Raw genomic sequence first — 23915 nt, 5'->3', positions numbered from 1 at the left:
TAAGATAGAACCGGCATCTCCCCATTCTCGCAATCTAGAATAGCTTCCTGAGAAAATACCCCAATCACCAGCGATCCCGGCTCCCTGCTGTATTTCCCCTTCCCTATGTGCCGCCGGTCTATTCCTTACCACAAGATACTAGTGCAAAACACAGCCATGGCAACAGCTGTGCGAAGAACTGAAAGCTCTTTACTGAGCGCGACAAGAACCACAATACCTAAAGTTCCATAGTGAGCGGCGCGGAACGTCACCACAGAGGCGGGAGTAATAACCAGGGGCTGGGCTATGGAGACCTAAATGAACTTATTAGCTGAGGAATGCCTGCCCTTGTTTGAATGGATAATGGGGCCAAGGGACACGCATTAAGGAATGTCCTACCCACCCCCCCCCTTTATCCAATACAGGGCCGACCATTACCATCCGTGTTTATCTGCCTCTTCTAATCTACCGCCAGGTTTCATGTGCGGGCCCATATTCTGTATATTTTTGCAATTTGCGCCCGGCCAATTAAAAATGGATCGGCGCCGCATTTGGCCCGCGGGCCGTAGTTTGGACACCCCTGATTTAACGCATTTTGTATTCAACACGTTTTAAAACAGAACCATATGTTAATTTTTATCTAAATGGCTTTCTAAAAACACAAAGAGCTTTGTTGCCAACAGAAGTTTTCCTACTGTGTACCCATAAAAAAAGTAAGACAATCACACTTATAAGTAACAGACTGAGGTTTTCATATCCAGATCTGGTACAGTTCATTCTATGCCAACCAGGCAATTTAACATTGTCAGCCAAGAAAGGCAACTTGGGTACCACACTACAATACATATTTTGGAATAGCTAATCCTAAAGTAAACATTTAACATATATGGGTGACAAAGGAAAGTGGGATGGGATAAAACAAAGCCAGCACTAACTTAAGCTCTCACTAACAAATAAACCAAACATTTGCTTTTTTACCTGTAGGAGCTTGAGTTTGTGTGCTCCTGTAACTGAGTATCTGAAAGAAATGCATCGTCTTCTTCCTCCTCATCACTTGGTATACTTTCATCGGAGTCATAAATGACACCGCTGTCAGACAGGGGGAGGAAAGGCTACAATATAAAAGTAGTAGTTAGTACCCATGCCATTATGCATTTTCTTGGAAACTAGACAATATTTGTAATATTTTCTCATGGACGTATCAAGAAAAAATATGAACATGGACAATAAAATAAGTCAATGGGTGTCAAAATAATTTTTTTGACACAAAACAATTTTTTTGTCACTGCAAATTATTCCACTGCACATTTTCGTAGCAGTTTCACGAAAACATTCACAGTCGGTGAAGTGCAGAAATTCGCCGCAAATCCATGTCTGGAGAATAAATTCGCCCCATCACTAGCAGTCCCTTTTGGGCCTCTGTGTACTTGAAATGCCTATTTTGACAGCCAGTTCAGACCTGCTGTGTGCTACAAACCTAAGAAATTCACAGCAGTGCACCTTTATGAAAACATTCCAATAATAGGTTGGCTCACCAGGACCTAGCAAATTAGCCATAAAATATAATATAATAATTTTACTAAAATAAACAATAATGCATTTGTAGATTTTGATAATTTTGTTTTGAAAATGGTACAGTGTAAAAAAATGTTAATTCGTAAAAGATTTCTCAAACATCTGTTTCTAATTTTCTGCGCCCTTTTGCCTTTTAATAAGACCATTATATTTTAGCATTAAAAGGCACAAAATATACTAGCACTGGATATTGTATCTGATGCATAAAAACTGAGGCAAAGTGAATGAAGATATTTAACCTTCAGATATTTAGTCTGTTGGATAGGTTCAGCCATGGATGTACAAAGAATACCCTATCATGAAGAAATGGCTTAGCTCCAACCTTTCGAAAGACACATCATAGAGTCAAAAGAAAACAAAATTCGAGGGGTATTCTTAAATTTCTATCTTTTCGTTATATATTTAAGGTATGCAATCCGTTATCCGGAAACCTGTTTTCCAGAAAGCGGTGAATTACTAGAAATTAAGATTTTTAGAAATTACTTCCTTTTCCTAATAATAAAACAGTACCTTGTACTAATACCAACTAGATACAGTATACTTAATCCTTATTGGAATTAAAACAATCCTATTGAATATATTTATCATCATCATTTATTTATATAGCACCAACAAGATACTCCGTGCTTTAGCTCAGTTATAACAAACAGGGAATAAATGGTGGATAACAAACAAGGGTTTACAGAGTACAATATGATTAGAGGGCCCTACACGTGAGAGTTTACAAACTGTAGGTTAGGGTACAATTGAAAGATTAGGATTTTAGAAACAATTTTGTGATTTTTGATACAGCAATGATTGATTAATGTTAAATTAATGTTTTCCTCTTTGCAACTTACATTTTAACACTAATGTTCATTCAATAAGTGTGTCACAGCATGAAACTTTCAAAAGTATTCAGTCCCATGACCAATTCTTTCATTTTAAGAATAAATCTTACGCTAAAATTGTGTTCATCTTGATAACTCTATTTTAATCGATGCAATGAAATGAAAATTATTTTTAAATTAGATGCTTTTTGTTAGGAAAAATAGTAAGAAAAAAATCTGAAAAACCTCAGTTTGCATACAGTATGTGCTCATCCCTAACACTTACCATCATACAAGATTTTGTAGACCATGTAATCACCTAAAAAGCAGAGTTTTATGGGGTTATTTATTAAAACTCATTTTTTAAATCAAGTTTTTTATAGAGGAAAAAAATGTATTATGCCCCCAAGCTGCTAAATGTCTCAATACAAAAATACTCCATCTGAAACCTGTCGAATTCATGTAAAAGTCAACGTCAGCTGTCCCTTTAACCATTTAAAGATGTTTTTAAAAGAGTTTTGGAGTGTGTGACGGTGGTTTTCGCTCATAAACTCAATAAATTTAATTTTTTCGAGTGGCTATTTGATAAAGTCGTAAGAATCTAATTAGAAATCTAAATTTTTTTGTTGATAAACTCGAAAGATTTGAGGGTTTATTTGATCCGATTCTTTTTTACCTGAAATATTAGTAAATAAGACAAATTTGTGGATGGAACTAAGGTCAAGTTTGTTTCTGGCAAAATGAATAAGATGAGAAAAAAAAAACAAGTTTAGTAAATAACACCCTTAGTGTGACCTAGTGCCTGCTTCAGCTTATTCATACTTCTCTACAAATTGTATATGTAGCTATATATATTAAGAGAAAGTATCAACTATGCATTCACAGACATAGCTGATCAGTAAGGTCAGGTTAGTTGGTTAACATCTTTGTACCTTCATTTTAAAATAGCGCAGTAACAGATCCTTAATTTGATTGAGATCAGAAGCCACCGTAGACCATGTACCTGTTACTTCCATCGGACTGTGGCCTTGTGTTTGCCTCACTGAAACATTTCAGCTTTCATCAAAGCTTCTGTTTTTGGAGACAACAGTTTGACTTGCAGCATTTACCTCTATTTTGCACCATTCTTATTATTTCTGTTTAAAGCCCCTGTTTAAAGATAAGTAGGTAAGTTTATAAAGAGCCCTGAATAACACTAAGCTGTGTTGTGAGAATAACACACAATAAGTCATTACTAAAAAAAATCAATGTGTACCAAGCTTGTCTGGAGTACTTCAGAATTCATGTGAGTACCCCAGCTGTGATATGGATAAAGGTTTTGTGGCCAAAATTCGGAGCAGTATATATGACACAGGCCACACCTCAAACAACACAAAACCTACAAGGATGTTTGCATGGTGAAAAATAATCTGGAGCAAATCTTCTAGTAATATAGTGTTTTCAAAGTTTTGAAAGCTGACATAATTACACCAAGTTGTTTTTGCTGTAAGATGTAGCTCTACAAGTGTGAGTGTGATTTAGGAGTTAAGCTAAAATCACTTCTGTTTTTCAATTTGTCTTGCATTTTCTTTCTAACAAAGAAATTCAAATTCATTGTTTGAAACAGAAATATCAAACTAAACAAAAAATTTGTGTAAGATGTCTCATACAGTGAAATAAAACAGTTGGTCAAGGGGACTAGAAACCTTTGCAGGGCGCTTTTTATGTAGACTGGCAAACCAACATCACTGTATTTAAAAGCAACTACTAAATTAACAATCTTGTAGTATTTGCACAGTTATATTTTACCTTGGCAACAAAGTAATCCCACATGCTCAACTCAGGATGAATAAATGTTTCTTTGTATGTTGGTCTCTCTGTAGGAACTGGTGGTGGGACAGCAACATCTTTTACTGGTCGACCTGGCACAAGCATTCGCATGTTAAACCTACGACGATGCTTATCTATTTCTTCAGATAGGACAGGGATGGCTGTTAGAAGATGGAGAGAAAAAATATACATTTATCAATATGCACCACTCATGTCACTAATAGTCATGCATGTTTTAATCATGAATATTAAATCATCGCTTAAAAAAATACAAAGCAACAATGCTATACAGTCAGAAAGTGTGCGTCTCATTTGTATCATGCAACAAGTAGAAAGTGCTCTTAGGATAAGAAGTGAAATACACCAGGTCCTTAGCACAGCAGCCATCACACTAGTTTCTCACCACACACTTGATACTCAAGAGCCATATCAATGATAGATGTGTTTTCTTTTCGGTAAAGCAATGCAGAGTCTTGTGTAGGTTGCTTCTCATTTGGCAATGGACAAGCACTTTCTTTTTTGTGCTCATCAAAATCTTTTGTTTTACCTGGATGAGATTAATTTAGTACATGTCAGGAGTCCTCAAAATGCACTTATTTTTAGTTACTGGTATGTTGTTAAAGGAAATACTTAAGTAACAGATACTTTACATGATATTAAGCAGCATATAAGAACCTTACCAAATTGGGATATATATTTAAGTATACAAATTGCCCTTTTACATATTTTCCCTTGAGCCCCCATTTTATGATATGCTTCCTCAGAGATCACCTGACCAGAAATATTGCAGCTCTAACTGTAACAGGAAGAAGTGTGGACAGAACTTTGTCCGTTAATTGGTTCATGTGACCTAACACTTGTGGGTTTTTTTTAGGATTACATATTATTATGAAAAAGGTTTATTTACATGACGCAAGGTTTCCATATGAACTATTTTATGCAATACATTTTAAAATCGCCAAAACTGAATTATCTTCACAACACTTTAACAGGTGGTTGCCGTTTATTTGCTGCAAACAAATGTTAACTTTAATGAAGCATACAACTATAAAGAACACCTATGTACCTGGAACACTTTCTGGTGGTTTTCTTGGTTTCACAACAAGCTTCACTCCACCCCCAAAAATAGCTGCCCACATTCGACTACTCAATGGATGAGCTGCAAGCCGAAACAATTGACTGCTGGAGTCAGTGGCAAGGGCATGTGTCAAAAGGCTCACATATACAGCTACAACAGCTTCACACAGCAAAATGTTCAGTTTAGGCTGATCTTCATCTTGTGCCGTTGTAAGGAGGTTTATAAGAGAGCTAACACCTGTTGAAGAACAAAGGAAAAACTATTATGAGAACTTGCAAAAACAATGTGCACTGAAAACACAGTTCATTTAACGTAAGAGATATGTTCTTGGTTACATAAGATACAATACAACTATACTATTACTTTATGTGATCCTGAATTTTATGCTAATGCAGAAAGTTATTATCGCATGTGTTGGACTGATATTGGACTGTGTTTTGTGGGTAAGCTGTGAACAAAGGGTATGAAATATGTGCAGATATTTTCTCATTATAACTTAACACATTTCCAAGAGACAACCATGCCAATATTCTACTCACACCACTTCCCATTGCCCATAAAATATTTTTTCGTTTTACTTGGTTACATAGCTTGCCATTTTAGATTTAGTAGCATCTGACAGCAAGCTCTTTATCATAACCTATAAAGCTCTTATGTTGTGTTAAGATGACTGGCATCTCAGCAGGTCTGGTCAGGAATTCCAAATAGGACCTGGCATTTTAAGTACACAGAGGCCCAAACAGCCCCCTACCAACCCATTAAATAGTGACATCTTACAGCAGCCCCTATGGCGTTTGTCAAAACCAGTCCAAGCCTGCATCTCAGGGTGCGCAGGGTGACTTTACTGGTGGTTTGGCCAACTTAGTGCCACTTAATAGCGAAACTAACTAGCTTTAATTTAAACTTTAATGAGAAATTAAATGTATCTACACCATCATATAATCAGCTCCTTTAATGAGCATTTTTTTCTGAAAATGACAATGATATATTTGCCCTTTTATATACAGTATAAACCTGCATTTATTTTGGATTATTCATTAGAATGTGCTACATGAAGCATTGAATGTGGTTTTAAATGAAGACAGTGGTGTTTATTTATTATTTTAGAACTATGTAAGGTAGCTGGAATTGGCTTTGGAATGATTTGCCATGATTGGCAATAAGGAAACATTTTCTGGGTGAATAAAAGTGTCTTCCCCTTCCCTGTAGCAACTTCTCATTCTAAAGGTCGCTATTGGTGAAGGACATTCAGAATACATCCTTAGAGCTGAACAAAAAAAAAACTAAGCCATTGTGCAAATCTTTTTTTTTCCACATCATTATGTGTAAATGAAAGGTATTATCAGGTAAGAATTTTCTTATTTGGAATGTCACCTGGCCATGACGCTGGTAGTGAATTTGGTGTGGCATGTTCTTCGATGCTTTCTGTTCTCAGCCTCCGTCGCTCACTCAAAAGTAGGCCTTGGTAGACCATTCCAGTAAACTGATTTGCTTCCCCCTGGCTGCTGCGTTAATTAAAAAAATTAAAAAAAGGTAATTATTGAGTAGTAAAAGCTTTAAAGTTTGAATGAACAAAAAAAGGCATCACTACGAACACCCCTTTTTCAAGAACAAAGACTATCTTCAAAATACACACTAGTGATATAAAGATTTGGTAAAATTGAACATATTAAGAATGCATTTGGGAATGTTTGTGTGTGTGTGTATTTAACACTGAAAAAAATAACAGGAATATTTTCTCTCCCAGTTATAACTTCTTTACTAAAAAACTTGTTTCTAAAACTTAGCGCACTACTAAATAAAGCAGAAAACTACTCTAAACTTTGTTACCCTGCACCAATGCTGTCTCTTTTTAACTGGCTACTGCATATATTCATATAAAGGTATAAATGGAAATCAAAGTACATATTTGCTTAAGCTTTTGCTTTTTCCCTGGATTGCAGCTGCACGGCATAGCATTCATATCTTATATTTCAGATCACTTCCCCTCAGTTTTTCTGACAATATTCTTATTTTAAAAAAAAGTAACTACAATTCTGCCGTTTTTTCCCCCCATAATTTATGGAGGGTATGCAGGTGTGTGTGTGTGTGTATACATGGATGCTGGGTTTCATTTGGAGGGCTGAACTTGATGGAATTGGTCTCTTTTCAACGCGATTTAACTATGTAACTATGTAACCTTGCCTCGCATTGGTGATGTAATAGGATGTCACATCTAGCACCTCCCACCTTCATGTTAATTAGACACAAGTTGTTTGTTCACTTTGAGAAAGGCTATAGTTGTAGCAGTAATGTAAATCTCCACGAATAACATACATCATGGTGAAACACATTTTAATCCAACCTCTGACCCCCCTGGGGACCTTTCTAAATGATAATACAAAGTGATAATGCAATAGTTTATATACCTTCCCCACATTTGGTGCCCAAAATCACATAGTGGTTAATAACAGCACCTTGTACTTGAGCCAAACTAAGATATAATTAATCCTTATTGGAAGCAAAACCAGCCTATTGGGTTTATTTAATGTTTACATGATTTTCTAGTAGATTTAAGGTATGAAGATACAAATTACGGAAATAGCCATTATCCGAAAAACCCTAGGTCCCAAGCATACCAGTTTACAATACTGTGGAATGATTTGCCACTTTGGTAAGTGAGTATGTGCAAATAAATAATCTCTGATATTCATAAGTAGTTGGCATTGCTTTCATTGATTCATTTTTTCTTATCTGTTCTGATTTTTTGTTTTTTTACCTGTAACTATGGCTGTCACACAAAGCTTGGTATATAGAGGCAGACAATGATGCTCCCAACAAATGAAGTGTGTCCACCTTAAATTAAAGCAAAGGTACTTAAGTTAACAATTATTAAAAAAAATTATATTTACAAAATATACACCTGTGCAATGTTCAGGAATCAATCCTGTATATGACTAAATTAGGACTAAATTAGGATTAGTCCACTCTGTTTTGGTTTTAAAACAGAACCAGAGACTCTAGGCCCACTCAAATGATTTTTATACTGGCCCATTGTGGAAATAAGACCTAGCAGGGGATTCTTTCGAAATCTGGTTGGCTACTCTGTCACTGGTTTCAACCTTTTACATGGAGAGCGCCGAATAATTTTAAAACCGAATGTTCATTGGCCATCTTATATTAAAATGATATCATACAAAGAAGTCTAAAAAGCCCTTGAGCAGGCAGGGTTCAAATAATTTAATAGCTTTTGTACACCTGCCCACAAACCTTCTCGTACCTTCAGTGCTACAAGGAATATTAACATAAGATCTTGTAATTACCTTTGGGTCTTTATTATCTGGATGGGGAGGATTCTTCATTTGTACAATAGTGTACAGAATATCATGGATGTGATTATTCAGGTATAGCACAGGGTTAGCAATTACAGTTTTTGTCACAGCGACACTTGCAGACAACAAGGGGAGTGTTGTAGGAAGAGGAAGCGGTGATTGAAGCTGCTTTACTGTTGTTTCCTGCACAAACAAATAACCACTGCAAGGTTTATTTCATGATAATTTGAATTATTTTCAGTACTAGGAGTTTGTGATACATGTAATCTCAACCAAGTAATTATTCAGAGTTTAATATACAACCAGCACTAATTTTTAATTTAAAAAAAACCAAAAAACTTTTTTTCAAGGAGAGTAGACAATATTTTCTCAATGCAGGCATACTAATTCCCATATAGATGGGTACAATCCAGATAAAGCTGTGTATACAAAAGATTGGTTTATGAACACAAGGGACAGACTTTGGAAAATCTGAGGAAAATTAGGTAGAGATGAATGGAGAGCAAGTAAGTAAGTTAATGGTAGGCATTTCTATAGAAAGATAGGCTCACTGTAATGTGTATGTATGGGCTTGTTCTCCATGATTAAACAAAGGCCAACTCAACAGATACACCAAATGAAGTCTATAAAGTATTTACTTTGTTATTAATTTAACAAAGATTCTTCCATTGTTATTAATTTAAATATTGGTGGCTCTGGAAAGGTTAGATTGATAAAATTGGGGATCATCCCCTCCATATTATTAACTGTCATTTCAGCAGTGCAGCTGGCAACATGTAATGGATTTATCTCAGGTTTGCATATGAGACTACATTATAGGTTATACGGTATATAAAAGCAGTTTTACCTGCTGAAGCCCATTTTTTAGTTAAAAACGAATATGGAGTGAATCATCTCCTTTTATCTTTTAGACTCATATTACTTAAAAAAGTATATATCAAAGGACTGACAACTGCAATGCTTTGAACCTTTCCTGCCACCCATAAAACTAAGCACATTTTTGGCTGTTTAGTTCATGGCAGGTCAAGCATGGCATCTGTACCAGGTAGAGAAAACATAGCTTGGACAAAAATGTTTCATGTTGTGCAGGCCAGTGTTTGGGTAATGCCAAGATAACCTTTAAACATCAACCTGCCAAAAATGGAAAAAAGTGATCACAGTCGGATGGGCAGAAAGATGGGCATTGGTTTTACTAATGTACAGTATGATTAGACAATTATGTAAAACAATGAATTGAACAAAATTCTCTAGGTCCTTCAGCATATAAATGATACATTTCCTCCAAAGACATACTTCTCTGTCCCACATAACTGAAGACCTGGATGGAGGACATGAGCATTCCAGTGCTTCATGAATTAGGATTAGTGCTATAATAAATCAGCTGCTGCAGTTTAGGCGGTTAGCAATCAAAACAACACAAACAAGAAACTGTAAATGGCAAATGTTACTACTTTAACTTAAATAAACAAAGAAATGCCTTTCTTACCTGTTGTGACTCTTGCAGTAAAAATTTAAGTTCCATTCGTACAGAGGCAAGACCACCTCCTTGTGCACCATGTAAGCTGCAATAACTCAAAAATACCCTTAACAGAGCCTGATTCTGTTGCAGCCAACGCTTTCGTTTCTCTGAGTGTTCACGTTTGGCTTGCAACCTGCGTCGTTCAATCTGATGGCGTTCATATGATCCAATATCAGTTTTTTCTTCCCGAGTATCTAAACTCTCACAGGATTCATAAGTTTCACTTGTATAATCTTTGCTGTCAGATTCATGGTTGAATATCTTATGCATTGCAGCAATTTCTCTTTCCAACCAGTTATAGAGTTGGAATCTCAATTTTCCACCATCTACTTCATGTCCTGTAGCTAAAGTTCTAAGCTCAGTCATGAGAATTTTCATACATGCCCTGAACTTAAGCTGTTCAGCAATCACATCAACTTCATTGCCTCCAGATATGATTTCTACTGACTGGACCGCTGGACTTACATCTTTCACCTTGTGATCATGAGTTTCAAGAGTTTTCATTTCTAAGGCATCCTCATAATCTGTTTCATTTTCTTTTTCATCACCCCAATCTAGCTGAAGTGACTCATCCTCTACCTTCAAAGCGGACAACCCCCAGTCAAAATCAGATGCAGAATCTTCAGAAACAGTCACTTTTATGACTGGTGATACTGGTTCATTCACTTCTCTACTGATGCTAAATTTGTTAGCAGTTTGCAAACTGCTTTTGTCAAACAAAGGCAAACATATGTCTTCATCATTAATAGGAAAGGTTTTGGTTAGTTGGGGAATCTTTGATAAAACTTCTAGAGCAAGAACAGGACATCCAACTTTGAAATGAGCATTAGCAGTTGTGAAAAACAATTTTCTTTCTATAAGTGTAATTTCATCCACATAATTCTTTTCAGTCTTCAAACCTACAGTTGCAAAGTTTGCTTCAGGAGCTCCAAAATGTCTGCGGATCAGCAGAGGGTGAGTCCGGAGGTAATTGTAGAAACTGAAGACCACTGGATTACATGATTTGATAAGAACTACAAAGAAATAATACATTCATTATTATTCATTAAACAGACTTCCTGGAATATATACCATAGTATGGGTGTTTAACTGTCTCTAACTTAAATCCCTACCTATCATATTTACTTTCTCCACAATCACTTTCACACTCACATTCAGAGCCACTTTCAATCACCTTCCAATAAAAGGGTCAGAACAAGACAAAATGCAAATAGTAGCCTGCAGCAAGCAGTAGCTACAAGACACTTTGCATCAGTGCATTATAACTCTGTACATATACCTTCATTTAACTTTTTTAATGATTAAACAGCATATCTGTTTTTGAAGCAAAACCCATTTTCAACATTATTCTTTACAGAATAAAACAGCAGTCTACGAGTGGAAAGGTGGGAATGTTTCCTTACTGGGGTTTTCATCATCTTCTTTTGGTGTTTGCTCCAGCAGAGTATCTAATGCCTTTGTGTAGTCCTTCATTATCCAATAAGCAATGCTTCTAAGAAAGGGATCAGGGTGTAGTTTTGCGCAGCAGAAACTTGTTCCGTCCTTCTGGCAGCCCAATACTCTTTCGAAGAGTAGAGACTCATATGTTGATGATGTATCAAATTCTGATTCATATAAACGGGCAATTATCATTGCAAGTTGAATGTCTTCCATTTTTTCCAAACATACCTTGAAAAAGGCACAAGATTAGTACAATTAGCAAATTAATTAGCAAATTTAGCCTGAACAGTGATGTACGATTATTTCTTAAAATAGATTTTCAAACACATTTTAAATACCTCAATAGCATCCTTTAATGAGCCAGCCAGTAAGAAGAAAGCAGCAGACTGCCCAAAACGTTGTTTTCCAAGCAAAGAGAAAGCATTCTTTAATGCTGCCTTACGCCATCGATCTTCAGTAAAATTATGGCTAAAGAATTGCGTCATTTTTTCATCATGCTGGGATCTAGGGGAAAAAGATTTTTAATTTGAAACTCCAGTAATGCTTTAAAACAAGGATTTCTAGTTAATGAAGTAAGTACTGTTTCACAAGCCATAATCAATTTTGTCCCAAACAGTTACATTTAAGTAGCCTATTTTAAGGATAAAGATGGCAAACATTCAACTAGAAGACATATTACATATGCACTGGCAATGAGGGTACCTTTGGGAACTTAATTGGAAAAAGGAAGATTTGTAAAAAGCAATGCAATTTTGCCTCTCTAACTTTTTTTTTTAAATATGTTTATAAACTTAAACAAGATTAGTGTTCGATTCTGAATAAGATCACAATTTCACAAGGATAATAAATATCAAACATTCACAGATAAGTAATGTCAATACAATTAACTATTAGATGATGCTAGAAAGCAGTATAATATTCAAACACGTAGCCTATGCTTAGAACTAATCTTAGATATGGTCTATTTATACTAAAATATATCTGCACTAGAAGTTTAGCAGCTCCACAAAAGCAACATGATTCATGATTTTAAGGCAGATACCAGTCTTTGGTCTGGTTAAGCTATCTTGTGTGTGTGGGACTACCAATGTTAGGGTGTTCTTTGCTGCTATTTAGAAGCTAAACTTTAAAATGAATGTCATAGTTGCTGATACTAAGTTTACCAAGGATATATTTATGTAAATATGTATATTTATTCTCATTTACACATGTACATACGTTTTCCTGTTTATATGGGTTATTTAATGAAAGGTATAGTTTAATCAAAATGGGAACATGTTTTTTAGTATAAAGCCTTCACACCTACGAAGAAATAAGCAACTATTTAATTGAAAGGCATGGACAGAATGTACATACAGAACAACAAAGTTTTATTTGGATCATGTTTAAAAAAATACATACAATGACACCTTAATCAGTGGCTGTTACCTGAAGAGACCCCAAAGCACAGCCTTCTTCTTCATTGCGAGGTAAAAAACTGCAGCATCTAATGGGTCATTGTTTCTCTGAAAGGATGCTTTAGCAACCTAATAGAAAAGATAAGCGGTGTGATTACATTTAAATGGACAGTCCACTGTCCACTGTGAGCTTCTCTGGTGGGCATAAGGTACCCCATTTAACACTGTCAATGCACATAGTAGTTAACTAGCCCTCGATGCACTATGCAGGGACGTTACTAATGTGATCAAACTAACTGGGAGGACCAGTTAGAAGTAGGGATGCACCGAATCCAATATTTTGGATTCAGCCGAACCCCCAAATCCTTTGCGAAAGATTCAGCCGAATACTGAACCGAATCCGAACTCTAACTTGCATATGCAAATTAAGGGTGGGAAGGGGAAAACATTTTTTACTTCCTTGTTTTCTGACAAAAAGTTACGCAATTTCTCTCCCCGCCCCTAATTTACATATGCAAATTAGGATTCAGATTCAGTTCGGCTGGGCAGAAGGATTCGGCCCAATCCGAATACTGCTGAAAAAGGCTGAATCCTGTCCGAAACCCGAACCGAATCCTGGATGCGGTGCATCCCTAGTTAGAAGTGTGGAGAGTAAATCGAGGTGGTACAATCCAGTGATTTGAATGCCTTACTGATAAATGACAGACAACTGCTGCTATTTAATAATAAAGTATTCTACTTGTCAAGTTACAAAAATCAAATATAGACACATTTAAAAATACCTTCTCGATGCATCTTCTGAGTGTGTTAATGTTACGGACCCACCAACCAATGCCCATTGCTCTAAGTTCTGACCACTGTGGATCACCACGCTGAATAGCTGGAATCATGTTAATTAACTCCTCTTCAGCCTCTGAGTGAAACGCCCATGCAAAGTGACAGGTGGATAAGCCTGAAAAATCAAAGAAATGTAAACATAATAAAAACAAGAAGTAATGAAAAAAAGACATAAGCAAAGAAACACAGAGACTATAAGAGGCCGCAACAACTGGCCTTCATGACAACGGCTTTAATTTGTTCAAAAGACCTGGATAAGTAGTCAAAATACCACCAATCTAGGTAAAAGCTCAAATGGAACAGTCACAAAGAAAAATATTTGAAAAATGAGAAAAGAAGATACAGCATTACGTAAATTGATTAGGCTATATTGTTGTTGCTCCTGTCACACCAATAATGTAATATCATGCATAGACACATTTTATAATTAGTCCAGATATTTAAAACAATGTTTATCAAGTCAATTGACTAACTGAAAAATGAGAAATAAAATAGTACCTTGGTGGAGCAATTGAATTCTATACAGAGGCAGAAGTGATGTCAGTAGGCAGTTGTGCAAACGCATGGCCAGCAAGTATCTTAAACCACATTCATCCAGATTGTCTCCCCCTGAATTTTTTTTTTTATAAAGTTAATAAAACAAATGATAATTCTGCTGCAAGAAAAACAAACTGCAACAGAGACACAAAAGGTCAGGAGACAACAGGTTCATCTTGGTTTTGACTCTTGAAATCTCAAACACTGCGTCAGTGCTATAAAAATAAAGCATATATATGTTACATTTCCTGCTCACCTGTATAGTTGTTATTTCTGCTTTCTCCAAGCTCTGTACCTGTTGTGGCTACAGTGTCTGCTAAAGCAACAAGAAACATCTGTTCTAAACGTGTCAGGCCTGGCAAACTTGAGTGCATCAGATGGCTGGAAAGCACACTGGCATGCTCACGCCCAAAGAAGGTTGGACCATACTGAGAAAGGTTGATTACTTTGGATTTACTTTCTTTTTTCTCAGTTTCTAAACCAATAAAATCATCAGTTGTCACAGTTTGAATATGAAATAAATCAGAATACTGGTCCTCTGCTTTAGTATCAAAGCTGCATTTTGTCTGTGTCATCGTTGTAGTTTCTTCTGTACCTGGATATGGAGCATCTTGGTCTGCAGAAAGAAGGGCATATAGTGGCAGTGGAGGAACAGAATCTATTTCTGTGTACTCTCGGGTTACATCCTTCCCTGTTATTATCATATCTTTTGCAGTGCTCCCACTCACACTAATAGTTCTTGAAAGATGACGTTTTGGTGCAGCCTCATCTCCAGCATCAAGGTCTTTAACTATGGCAACTTCTCCTGCAATACATTTTACCAAATGTGATAGTATAGCTTTTGCTCTTCTTACTTTTCCCAGGTCCATTAGTTCAAGCAACTGAGTAGGGTGGTACTGTGGAAGGGTTGGGGATACTACATGGGCAGCCTCAAACAGACCTCCATCCTGAATTACAGTCGGGCCTCCAAAGACATCATCTACAATAGCTGCTCCATCAATAACGCTAGTTTTCTTACTGACAAGATGTGTCTGAAATAATTCAGACTTAGATTTTACTACTTTGTCTTCACTTGCGGTGGTTTCACTATCACCAGGCATTATCCCATGTTTCCACTGTGCATACACATGCATTTCACAGTCCATTCCAATCACTAGGATCCCATCTCTGACCCATGACAATGAAACTGGTAAGGAAGGAGTGCCATCCACAGAAGACACCAAGTCAACTGATCTGAGCAGGACCCATTTTGATTTAATGCCTTGTTTTATACTACCACCTAGTGGCAAAGTAATGACAGCAATTCCATCCTTGCTGTTGGTTTGATCTGTTACAATACCCGAGAGTCGCCCATACATAAAAATATTGGAGCCAACTCCCACTGTGAGTATATGTGAACCATCTTCCTTTGACACCCAGTCTAAATGTACTAAGTATTTCATGTTGGGCATTAAATGTTTGTCTTTGTTTAAGAACACATCAGATTTACTATACACAAACAAATTGCTGTCAACACTGACACGAGCATCAAGCATGCTCCCAATCCTGATCAAGTCATCAAGATGAATGGTTTGTTCCAAGACCCATTCTGAGCCCCCAGTAGATTCACATTCAAAAAGGCAGACATGCATAGAAAATTCTTTGGAAACAAAGCCATTATGCTGAATGGGTTGCTTGTATGCCACGGCAAGTCTTCCTGTATAAGAACAGCTTACAGCAACGGGTTTTCCTGCAATGCTTACAGAACTAGTGCTTTTGTCCTGTCCATCATTCATTAAAGACCATTCTTTCCACTGATAGCTATGCTGTTCCTCATTTCCAACATCTTGAAATGACTTTACATTGCACTTCCAGAATCTAACTTTGTTATCAGAGCAGGTTGTAACCAGTAGGTATGGCGCAAGGCACACTGGGTAAATAGAGGATGAACTTAGGTGGCCTGTAAGAAAAACAAAAAACCCACACATCAGATAATTTTTAAATTGTTATTTATAATGAAAATTAAATTTAAAACATCATTCTAAAAGAGAGCATTCAAAACTAAATATTTCAAAACCATAGCACTTTTTGCAGGATTTGCATTGGTGGCAACTCAGAACCGTTATGGAGTACAAACATCTGTTGTAACAACTCAGGGTTTCTTTTTTTTCTTTACTTTCTCAAATCCACTATAAAAGGCTAATACACTGGGGGTGAGTTAATTAAATGTCTTGGCTGGTGACTCTTTTAGGAAAAAAATGCACCAGTCATACAAAAAAAAGCTACCATATTCCCAGGTGTTTGGGCTTGTACAGGAGAGTAACATTTTCACATTTTACTTTGAGTATGCAGAAGTGTAGAGCTAGGGATGCCTGGGCATGGGGGAACCTATCAATTGGATTGACTGGGGGTATATACAATATTGGCATGTCCATTGAATCCAGCTTCCCTTGTAACTTAAATGTGAAAAAAAACTGGCATTGAAAATTGTTAAGGTTTCCTTCCAGACTCTGTTGGGTTATTTATAGATAGAAAGCAGACCATTATGGAGAGATTGCAGCTCCATACTGTACTTGATATGACTTGTGTACTGCCAACAGGCAACATAATAGACATTCCAGGAGGAGGATAACATGGCTATAAATGCAATTACAGTATTTTATATAATTAACTTAGAGTAGCGAGTCAGAGGTCGGCTATAGTGAAAAGAATATTTCAGAATGCTTGTAAAAGTACTGCACTCTGTGGTAGTACAGTTATGGGATCTGTTATCCGGATACTCGTTATCCAGAAAGATCCGAATTATAGAAAGGCCGTCTCCCATAGATTCAATTTTATCCAAATTTTAAAAAATTGATTTCCTTTTTCTTTGTAATAATAAAACAGTACATTGTACTTGATCCCAACTTGGATATAATTAATCCTTAATGTAAGCAAAAGTATCCTATTGGGTTTATTTAATGTTTACATGATTTCCTTCTAAGGTATGAAGATCCAAATAAAATTCTGGATAACAGGTCCCATACCTGTATTGCATAAGATAAAAATATAAACTACATATTGCCACTCTTCTTTAAGCCTTGCTTCAGTTCACAAAATGGATTAAGAATTAGACACGTTCAGAGTGATCTTGGAAAACACTGATCACATACACCTCCACAATGCTGCAACAAATCTTTAGCTCACCTGCTGATGGAGTTGCCCTTATCACTTCTACACCTCTTGGAATATTAAGTGGTTCACTATACACAAGTCTTGAGCTTAGAATTAACTTGCTAGCTGTCTGAAGGTTGGCAATTGATGCTGATCGTATCATAGGACTTGTACCAGGAGAGGTATCAGGTGAGGATTCTGCAGTTTGTTGCCCAGGAACGTTAAGAAAGTTTTCAGATACTGTGACTTCAGCAGGCTTTGCTTTTGGAATAAAAAATACATTATTGTCTGTAAACACTGAAAAGAGCACTAAGAAATATTTATCAGCCTCTGTATGAACTCTTGGACAGTTATTGTTACGTTTTTGCCGAAGTATATGATTTGTCTCCACTTTTTAGGTACACCTGCAAAATAATGGCACAAAACCAATAAAGCAGACATACTTTTTACGAAAGAATGTTCTGTCCATTTCAATGCAGCTATGAAAATTAGAGATTTTCCTCGTCAGGTTTGTAATTCATAAAACACGTCATTCTATTTTAATATGAATCAAAATCTGACTGAAAAAAATGGCTGTGTAAAAAACACCTTTGACTGCTAATTGAATAATGGCACCAGGAAACCTAACTGTGTGAATATTGTGTTAAGGCATCTCTAAAAGTAAACAGAGTGGAAAATAAAAATGAATACTTACCCACAACAGCTTGGACAGATTTCAAGTGAAGGTGCCACATATTTAGAATGGAGCGGTTGTTAAAATCTTTTTCAATAACCACAAGAAAGAATTTCTCTGAAAAAGGTGGTGGACGATAACCTGTTGAATATATACATACGTATACTTTAGATAATATAATGGATTACATTTTCATTCTCCATGTGACTGATGTTAAACAAATGTTTCTTCTGTTTATGTTTCAAGAAGAAACACTAGTTACACAGAAATCAAGCTACATTGAAAGACTATGTAAATAACCAAAAAATGAGTTTTATGACTGTGTTAATATACTCTCTTTAAGAGAATATAGCTTACTTTGGGTAAAAAAAATCACAGATATTTGATCCCTTATCTGGAAACACATTATACAGAAAGCTCGGACTTACAGGAAAACAGTCACATATAGAGTATATTTTAAGAAAATAATTGTAATTTTTAAAAATGATTAAGCCTTTTTTTCCTGAAATATTAGTTGAACCTAACTAAACTGCATGAATCCATACTGGTGTCAAAACAATCCTATTGAATTTATTTGTTGTTTATTATTATTTATATTTATTTTTGAATTTTTTTAGCTGATCCTTACTAAACTAAGTGAATCCATATCTGCGTCAACATAATCCTATGGGGTTTATTTTGTTTATTATTATGATTGTTTTAAGGATATTTAGGAGACAAAGTATGGTGATATAAATAATGGATAACAAATCCTATACCTGTACATGATGCAGACTTTATTTCAGTTATAGCATTTCAAGTAATATATCCTATATCTGTACAACAATCAGAGTTCTGCATATTGCATATGTGATTCTATATAAATGTATTGGATTTATATTCCAGTAGAGTATAATTATCCAATTATCCATTGTTAAACATATGGGTACATCAGAAATGAAGCACATGTCCCCTCTTCCCTTGATTAACAAATACTTTTTTTGTACATTCTGGTAACACAATTATCACATCCTCCTGGCTACTACAATCTCTCTGTCTCTCATTTTATTTGCAAACACTGTTTCAGCAGAAGACAAACTGTCTTACCTTCTAAGTCTAAGGGGTATATTTATCAAAGAGTGAAGATGTGGAAGTTTATTTAACATGTTAAAATCTGAATACAGCCTGCCCAAAATACAATAGGGGCCATGCGCTCTTTATCTACTTGGCTTCCACTGGTGCTCCGTCCTCTATGAATTCTACTTAAACTACAGGCCGTGGGGGATCGCAGCCCGTGTGCAGCATATTGGAATGCAGCCCAGTCGGTAAGTGCTCCCACTATAACTTTCCTGTTCTGGTCTACATGGGAAGCAGTACAACATTCTCCAAAATTAAACCAATCATGGGGCTTTAATCATACACAGAAATGTAAAAAAAAGAATTAATTAAATACAGAAGCACACATCTGTTAAAGCAGTGGGGGAAAAGCAAACACTAAATTTTAGAAGGAATTAGTAGCAGAAAACAGGGGGGGGGGGCTATTTATACTTCACAGGTCACTAAAGGGACCTCACCTTCAATACTGCTTTCAGTTCTGGAGGCCCTATCTACAAAAAAGACATTAATAGAAACAGAAATTGTTCAAAGACAGACTACTTAATTTGTCAAAGAATATCATAAAGGTCATAATGAAAGAGACACCAGAAATCAAACCTTTTTACATTTATCGTAATACTGACTTTGCATACTATTTTTAATTTCGCCATAAAAGTGCTTTTCCCAATGCTTTTAAATTACCAATCTGATCCCTCCAGTTCCTCTATGAAAGGGCTGCTATATTTGTGCAGTACTAGTCTGCTAGCATTAGAAATTCTAATTGACAGGCTTAGAAGGGAAAGTCAGGTTTAGGAAATTCAAGTAACACTTACAAATCCAGATCTATCAGCAAAAGCTATCAACATGATCTATAGGTAATTTTTAGGGGATTATTTATTTGAGTCCAATATTTTCTGGATGGAGCTTTAAAGGAGAAGCACCATTTTGTCAGAGAAAAAAAACCTCAGATTTTTCGAGATTTTTTAATCGAGGCTGCTAAAGTATGACTAAAAAAGTACTCCATCTCAAACCTGCCGAGTTCATGTAGAAGTCAATGGCAGATGTCTCTTTTACAAATGGATGAGCTTTGTACAATAATAATTAAAACATTTTTTTAGTTTTTTGTATGTCAAATCCAAAAAAAATTATTGATAAATACTGTAAAATGTGAATGGAAGTTTGGTCAAAGTAAAGAAAAATGTTCATATTTTAGTAAATAACCTCCTTAATGTACATTCATATTTTGACAGGCAGTTTTGTAGTGCCAGTATCAGTTGAAGAAAGGGAGGTGATAACTCCCTTGAGTTGTTCTGAGCATCTTACATTGTACAGTAACACTGTACTGGGGGAGCAGGGGTGTGTCTGCACCTAGGCCTGCCCCGTACTAGAGGTAGACCAAACGGTAACATTGTAGGTTTTGCACCTGGGTCCGTGGTCCCCTAGTTTTAGGCCACTGAAAGGAAACTAAAAAGTAACATCTTGAAAATGCATACATGCTTATTGTAAATAATCCCACTGTTACTCTGGCTGTTGCCAGTGAAACATTGAAGGCATATGTCATAAAACAAGATATGGGGAATGAAACCTTGTACGATGTGAATGATGTGTAACCTCTGTAAAGAACAGTGAATTGTTTGGTGCTATATAAATAATGGATAATTATACTACATAACCTATATTTGCACTTTTTCATTTGTTATAATTTCTATTTACTTTATGACGTCTTATTTTACAATTGTGAAAGAATCAATCGTCAATACAAACCGTACACATTGGATTATGCTTTACACTAAACTACGCTTTACGACATTTCTTTCTAATGCGTTTTCATATGAATGTGACCTGGAATTATGATGTAATTCGAAGGCCTTTTTTCAAGAGGAAGTAGTGGTATTTACACCTTAACTGTCACTTTTCTATCCTTGATAAAAGTGTGCGTGTGTCAAAATTATAATCACTTACCTGACACCCCATGCTGGTGCTCCTGTTAGCAGAAAACCGCACCAAAAAGTGAAAAAGCAGACTCTTTTGTTAGTTTGGCTATTCACTCTATTGTGCACACACAACCATACAAAAAAGGAAGAAGCTCGAAGAGGAAGACTCTGTAGTGCTCACTTAAAAAGTATCTGGGCCAGGGTAACATTCTGTTAACAGGAGCACCAGTCCAGTGATTGAGACTTTCCTTTTCCTTTAACATCAGCAAGGGAATGGGGGCCCCTCATCAAGTATATATACATATATAAGCTTCCACATCCCAAGCATTCAGAAAAATATATCTAATACCTAAATATGCCAAAAAATAAAAAGATAATTTTCCTTTTAATGGAATTAATGTATAGTAAAAATGCTAATTTTCATAGAAAATATTCACTTTAAAAGAAGACCATTGTAATGTTTTGTATATTCCTGTATGTTATGCAAAAGCATGTTTTTCTACTGTACTGGTACATTAAAAATAAATTAAAACCTTGGGATGGCTGGAAGAAAACCTCTGTCTCGTTCTCTTTCATTTCTTCTTTATGAGCTTTATAACCCAAAATAAAATCCTCTTGAAAGACATGAAGCAGCTGAGTACTTGAGCCACACTACAAATACAAAAATACATTTGCAAGTTGGCATTATATCATATCAGTATAGCTTTCATTTAAACATGTTTCAGTTTCTATTGGTGAAATATGAAAAGGGCTAGTTTATGTTTGTGGGAAATAGCTTAGTGAGGAAACAATGGGGTATAGTTATCAAAAAGTGAAGTTAGAGGTCACCATAGGACTTTAGAGGGAAATTACGCCACTCTACATTCATTTCTATGGGATTTTGAAAGGCGTATTTATCAAAGGATGAACTTTCACTTTTACCCATTGATAAAAACTCTTTTAAAAATCCCATAGAAATGAATGGAGAGTGGAGGAATTTAACTCTAGAGGCCTGTGGCGATTTCTAACTTCATTCTTTGATAAATATACCCCATAGAGTTCAGTTTGAGAACAAATAAACAATTACACAGTGTATAACTTAATTTTACACTTAAAATTGCTCATTTGGTCCCTTTGTCAGTTGCCAGAAATCTTCAATAAAGTACCACACTCACTATGCAGTACTTGTCTGATAGATTTTCAGCTTCCAATCCATATCTGACCAAAAAATACAATTTATTAAGAGTAACTACAAGATATTAGCAATGCAAGGGGCCACAATTAACGAAATACTCCACACAGAGAAAAGGAGAATACCTATACTTGGCATACAATGCTTGGTTCTCTGCCAATAATTTATTAATATCAGTTTTTAAAAATGGTTTAGTACACCTTAAAAATACTCTAAAAATACCCAGAGTTAATGATTTACACTTTATATACTACTATATTCATCACAATTGGGAATATAAAAAGTTGTTAAAACGCTATGAAAAATGTCCAAAAACATCCAAAAACCCTTGAGCAAAAGTGGAGCCAAGTGAGCAAGTGGAGCCAAGTGGTATAGTGCCTGCACTTATGCCATATAACAATTTGTCCGCTGTGTTATCATTTAAACAGGCTATATAGCACCAGTGCCTTTGAAAGATTTTTGGACAATCCAATGGCAAGGCAAAATTGTAAGCACCCAGGTTTTAAAGTTTTTTGTGACTCTTAAAACTATGCAGGAGCTATACCACAGAATTAAAAATTGCTTATTGTGCTCCACATTTGGTCAAGGGTTTTTAGATATATTTTGTACATTTTTCTAAGCATTTTAACAACTCTGTATATTTCCAACTGATATATAATTGTGTTGAACTTAGTCATATGTATAAGTGTAATGAATCAATAACTGTGGTTGGTGATTTTGTATGTTGGGCTGGCCAGCCACATATGGAAACCAATTAGTAGGAAGCATTTTGTAGTCACCTGTTTTAAAGCACAAAAATGGTGTTTGCTATGGGTTACTGCACCTAGGCAAAGGTTTAGTCTAAAGTAGCCAAGTTGGTGTCCAGCAATCAACCCAAAAACTTGAAGCCAATTTTATTCGAATTAGAAAAACTTGAATCAAATTAAAAACACTCGAAACTAGTTTTTTTTTGTCCAAAAAAAAACTTGAATGGCAGGAAGGCTGAAAACATCACCAAATTGATCCCTGGACCTCTCCTTATATAGAAATTCGGCAGGTTTTAGGTGGCGAATAGTTGAATTTGAGTTCTTAAAGGCTCAGAGTATGATAAATCTCGAAAATTCAAATTCGAATTAAAACTCTAATAGAGTTTGGATAATTCACAATTCAAATTTTAGAGTTTTGACCAAAAAACTATTTGAAAATACGAATTTTCACTTCGACCCTTAATAAATGCCCCTTAAACATTTTTTACAAATAAAAACGATAGCCAGAAAAAAACCCTATTTACTGGGTTCATGTTGAACATGTGTTCACTGTAAATAAAGCTCTCCAGTTTATTTTGGAATCCAAGCTAATGTAAATAAAACATGTAATCCCTAAAACAGGTTTTACTACAAAGTAACAAATGGGTGTAGTAAAACTACTACTTTATGTCTTTTTATTGTAAACTACATACCTTGTCTGTAATTGCATCAAGTTCAATGATACACCCAGGTCGAGCTGTAGACTGCTGACTTACAATGTTAAATACTTCACCAATAAGTTTCTTTAAAAAAAAGACAAATAACTGTTATTTATGCTGCATCATTTGGTAGCTACAGTATAACACACATGCTGGCTTTTAACTGAATAGGCACAAGGGCAACATTTGTCTAATA

General features: G+C 35.7%; 1 protein-coding gene across 8 annotated transcripts in view; it reads right to left on the bottom strand.

Annotated features, from left to right (window-relative positions):
• dmxl2.S (Dmx-like 2 S homeolog) overlaps positions 1-23915 on the bottom strand; it is a 78315-nt gene that overhangs the window by 17940 nt on the left and 36460 nt on the right. For 2 of the 8 annotated variants that reach the window (XM_018255428.2, XM_041588293.1), the window contains exons 14-31: positions 23714-23803; positions 21638-21755; positions 18118-18237; positions 17457-17684; positions 14548-16230; positions 14253-14363; positions 13700-13869; positions 12949-13046; positions 11859-12024; positions 11484-11748; positions 10048-11093; positions 8553-8744; positions 8009-8085; positions 6625-6755; positions 5239-5487; positions 4576-4719; positions 4152-4333; positions 958-1091 (exon numbers count right to left, since the gene is read on the bottom strand). In XM_018255428.2, the coding sequence (XP_018110917.1) occupies positions 958-1091; positions 4152-4333; positions 4576-4719; positions 5239-5487; positions 6625-6755; positions 8009-8085; positions 8553-8744; positions 10048-11093; positions 11484-11748; positions 11859-12024; positions 12949-13046; positions 13700-13869; positions 14253-14363; positions 14548-16230; positions 17457-17684; positions 18118-18237; positions 21638-21755; positions 23714-23803 (5204 nt within the window). Of the gene's footprint in view, positions 1-957; positions 1092-2300; positions 3513-4151; positions 4334-4575; positions 4720-5238; positions 5488-6624; positions 6756-8008; positions 8086-8552; positions 8745-10047; positions 11094-11483; positions 11749-11858; positions 12025-12948; positions 13047-13699; positions 13870-14252; positions 14364-14547; positions 16231-17456; positions 17685-18117; positions 18238-21637; positions 21756-23713; positions 23804-23915 lie in introns of those variants that run through there. The other 6 variants (XM_018255429.2, XM_018255430.2, XM_041588294.1 and 3 more) reach the window with 4 other exon arrangements.

Source organism: Xenopus laevis, chromosome 3S (assembly GCF_017654675.1).
Source record: "Xenopus laevis strain J_2021 chromosome 3S, Xenopus_laevis_v10.1, whole genome shotgun sequence".
NCBI classification, from domain to species: Eukaryota; Metazoa; Chordata; class Amphibia; order Anura; family Pipidae; genus Xenopus; species Xenopus laevis.
Note: the sequence above shows the minus strand (reverse complement) of the source record. Positions and strands in the feature narration are given on the sequence as shown.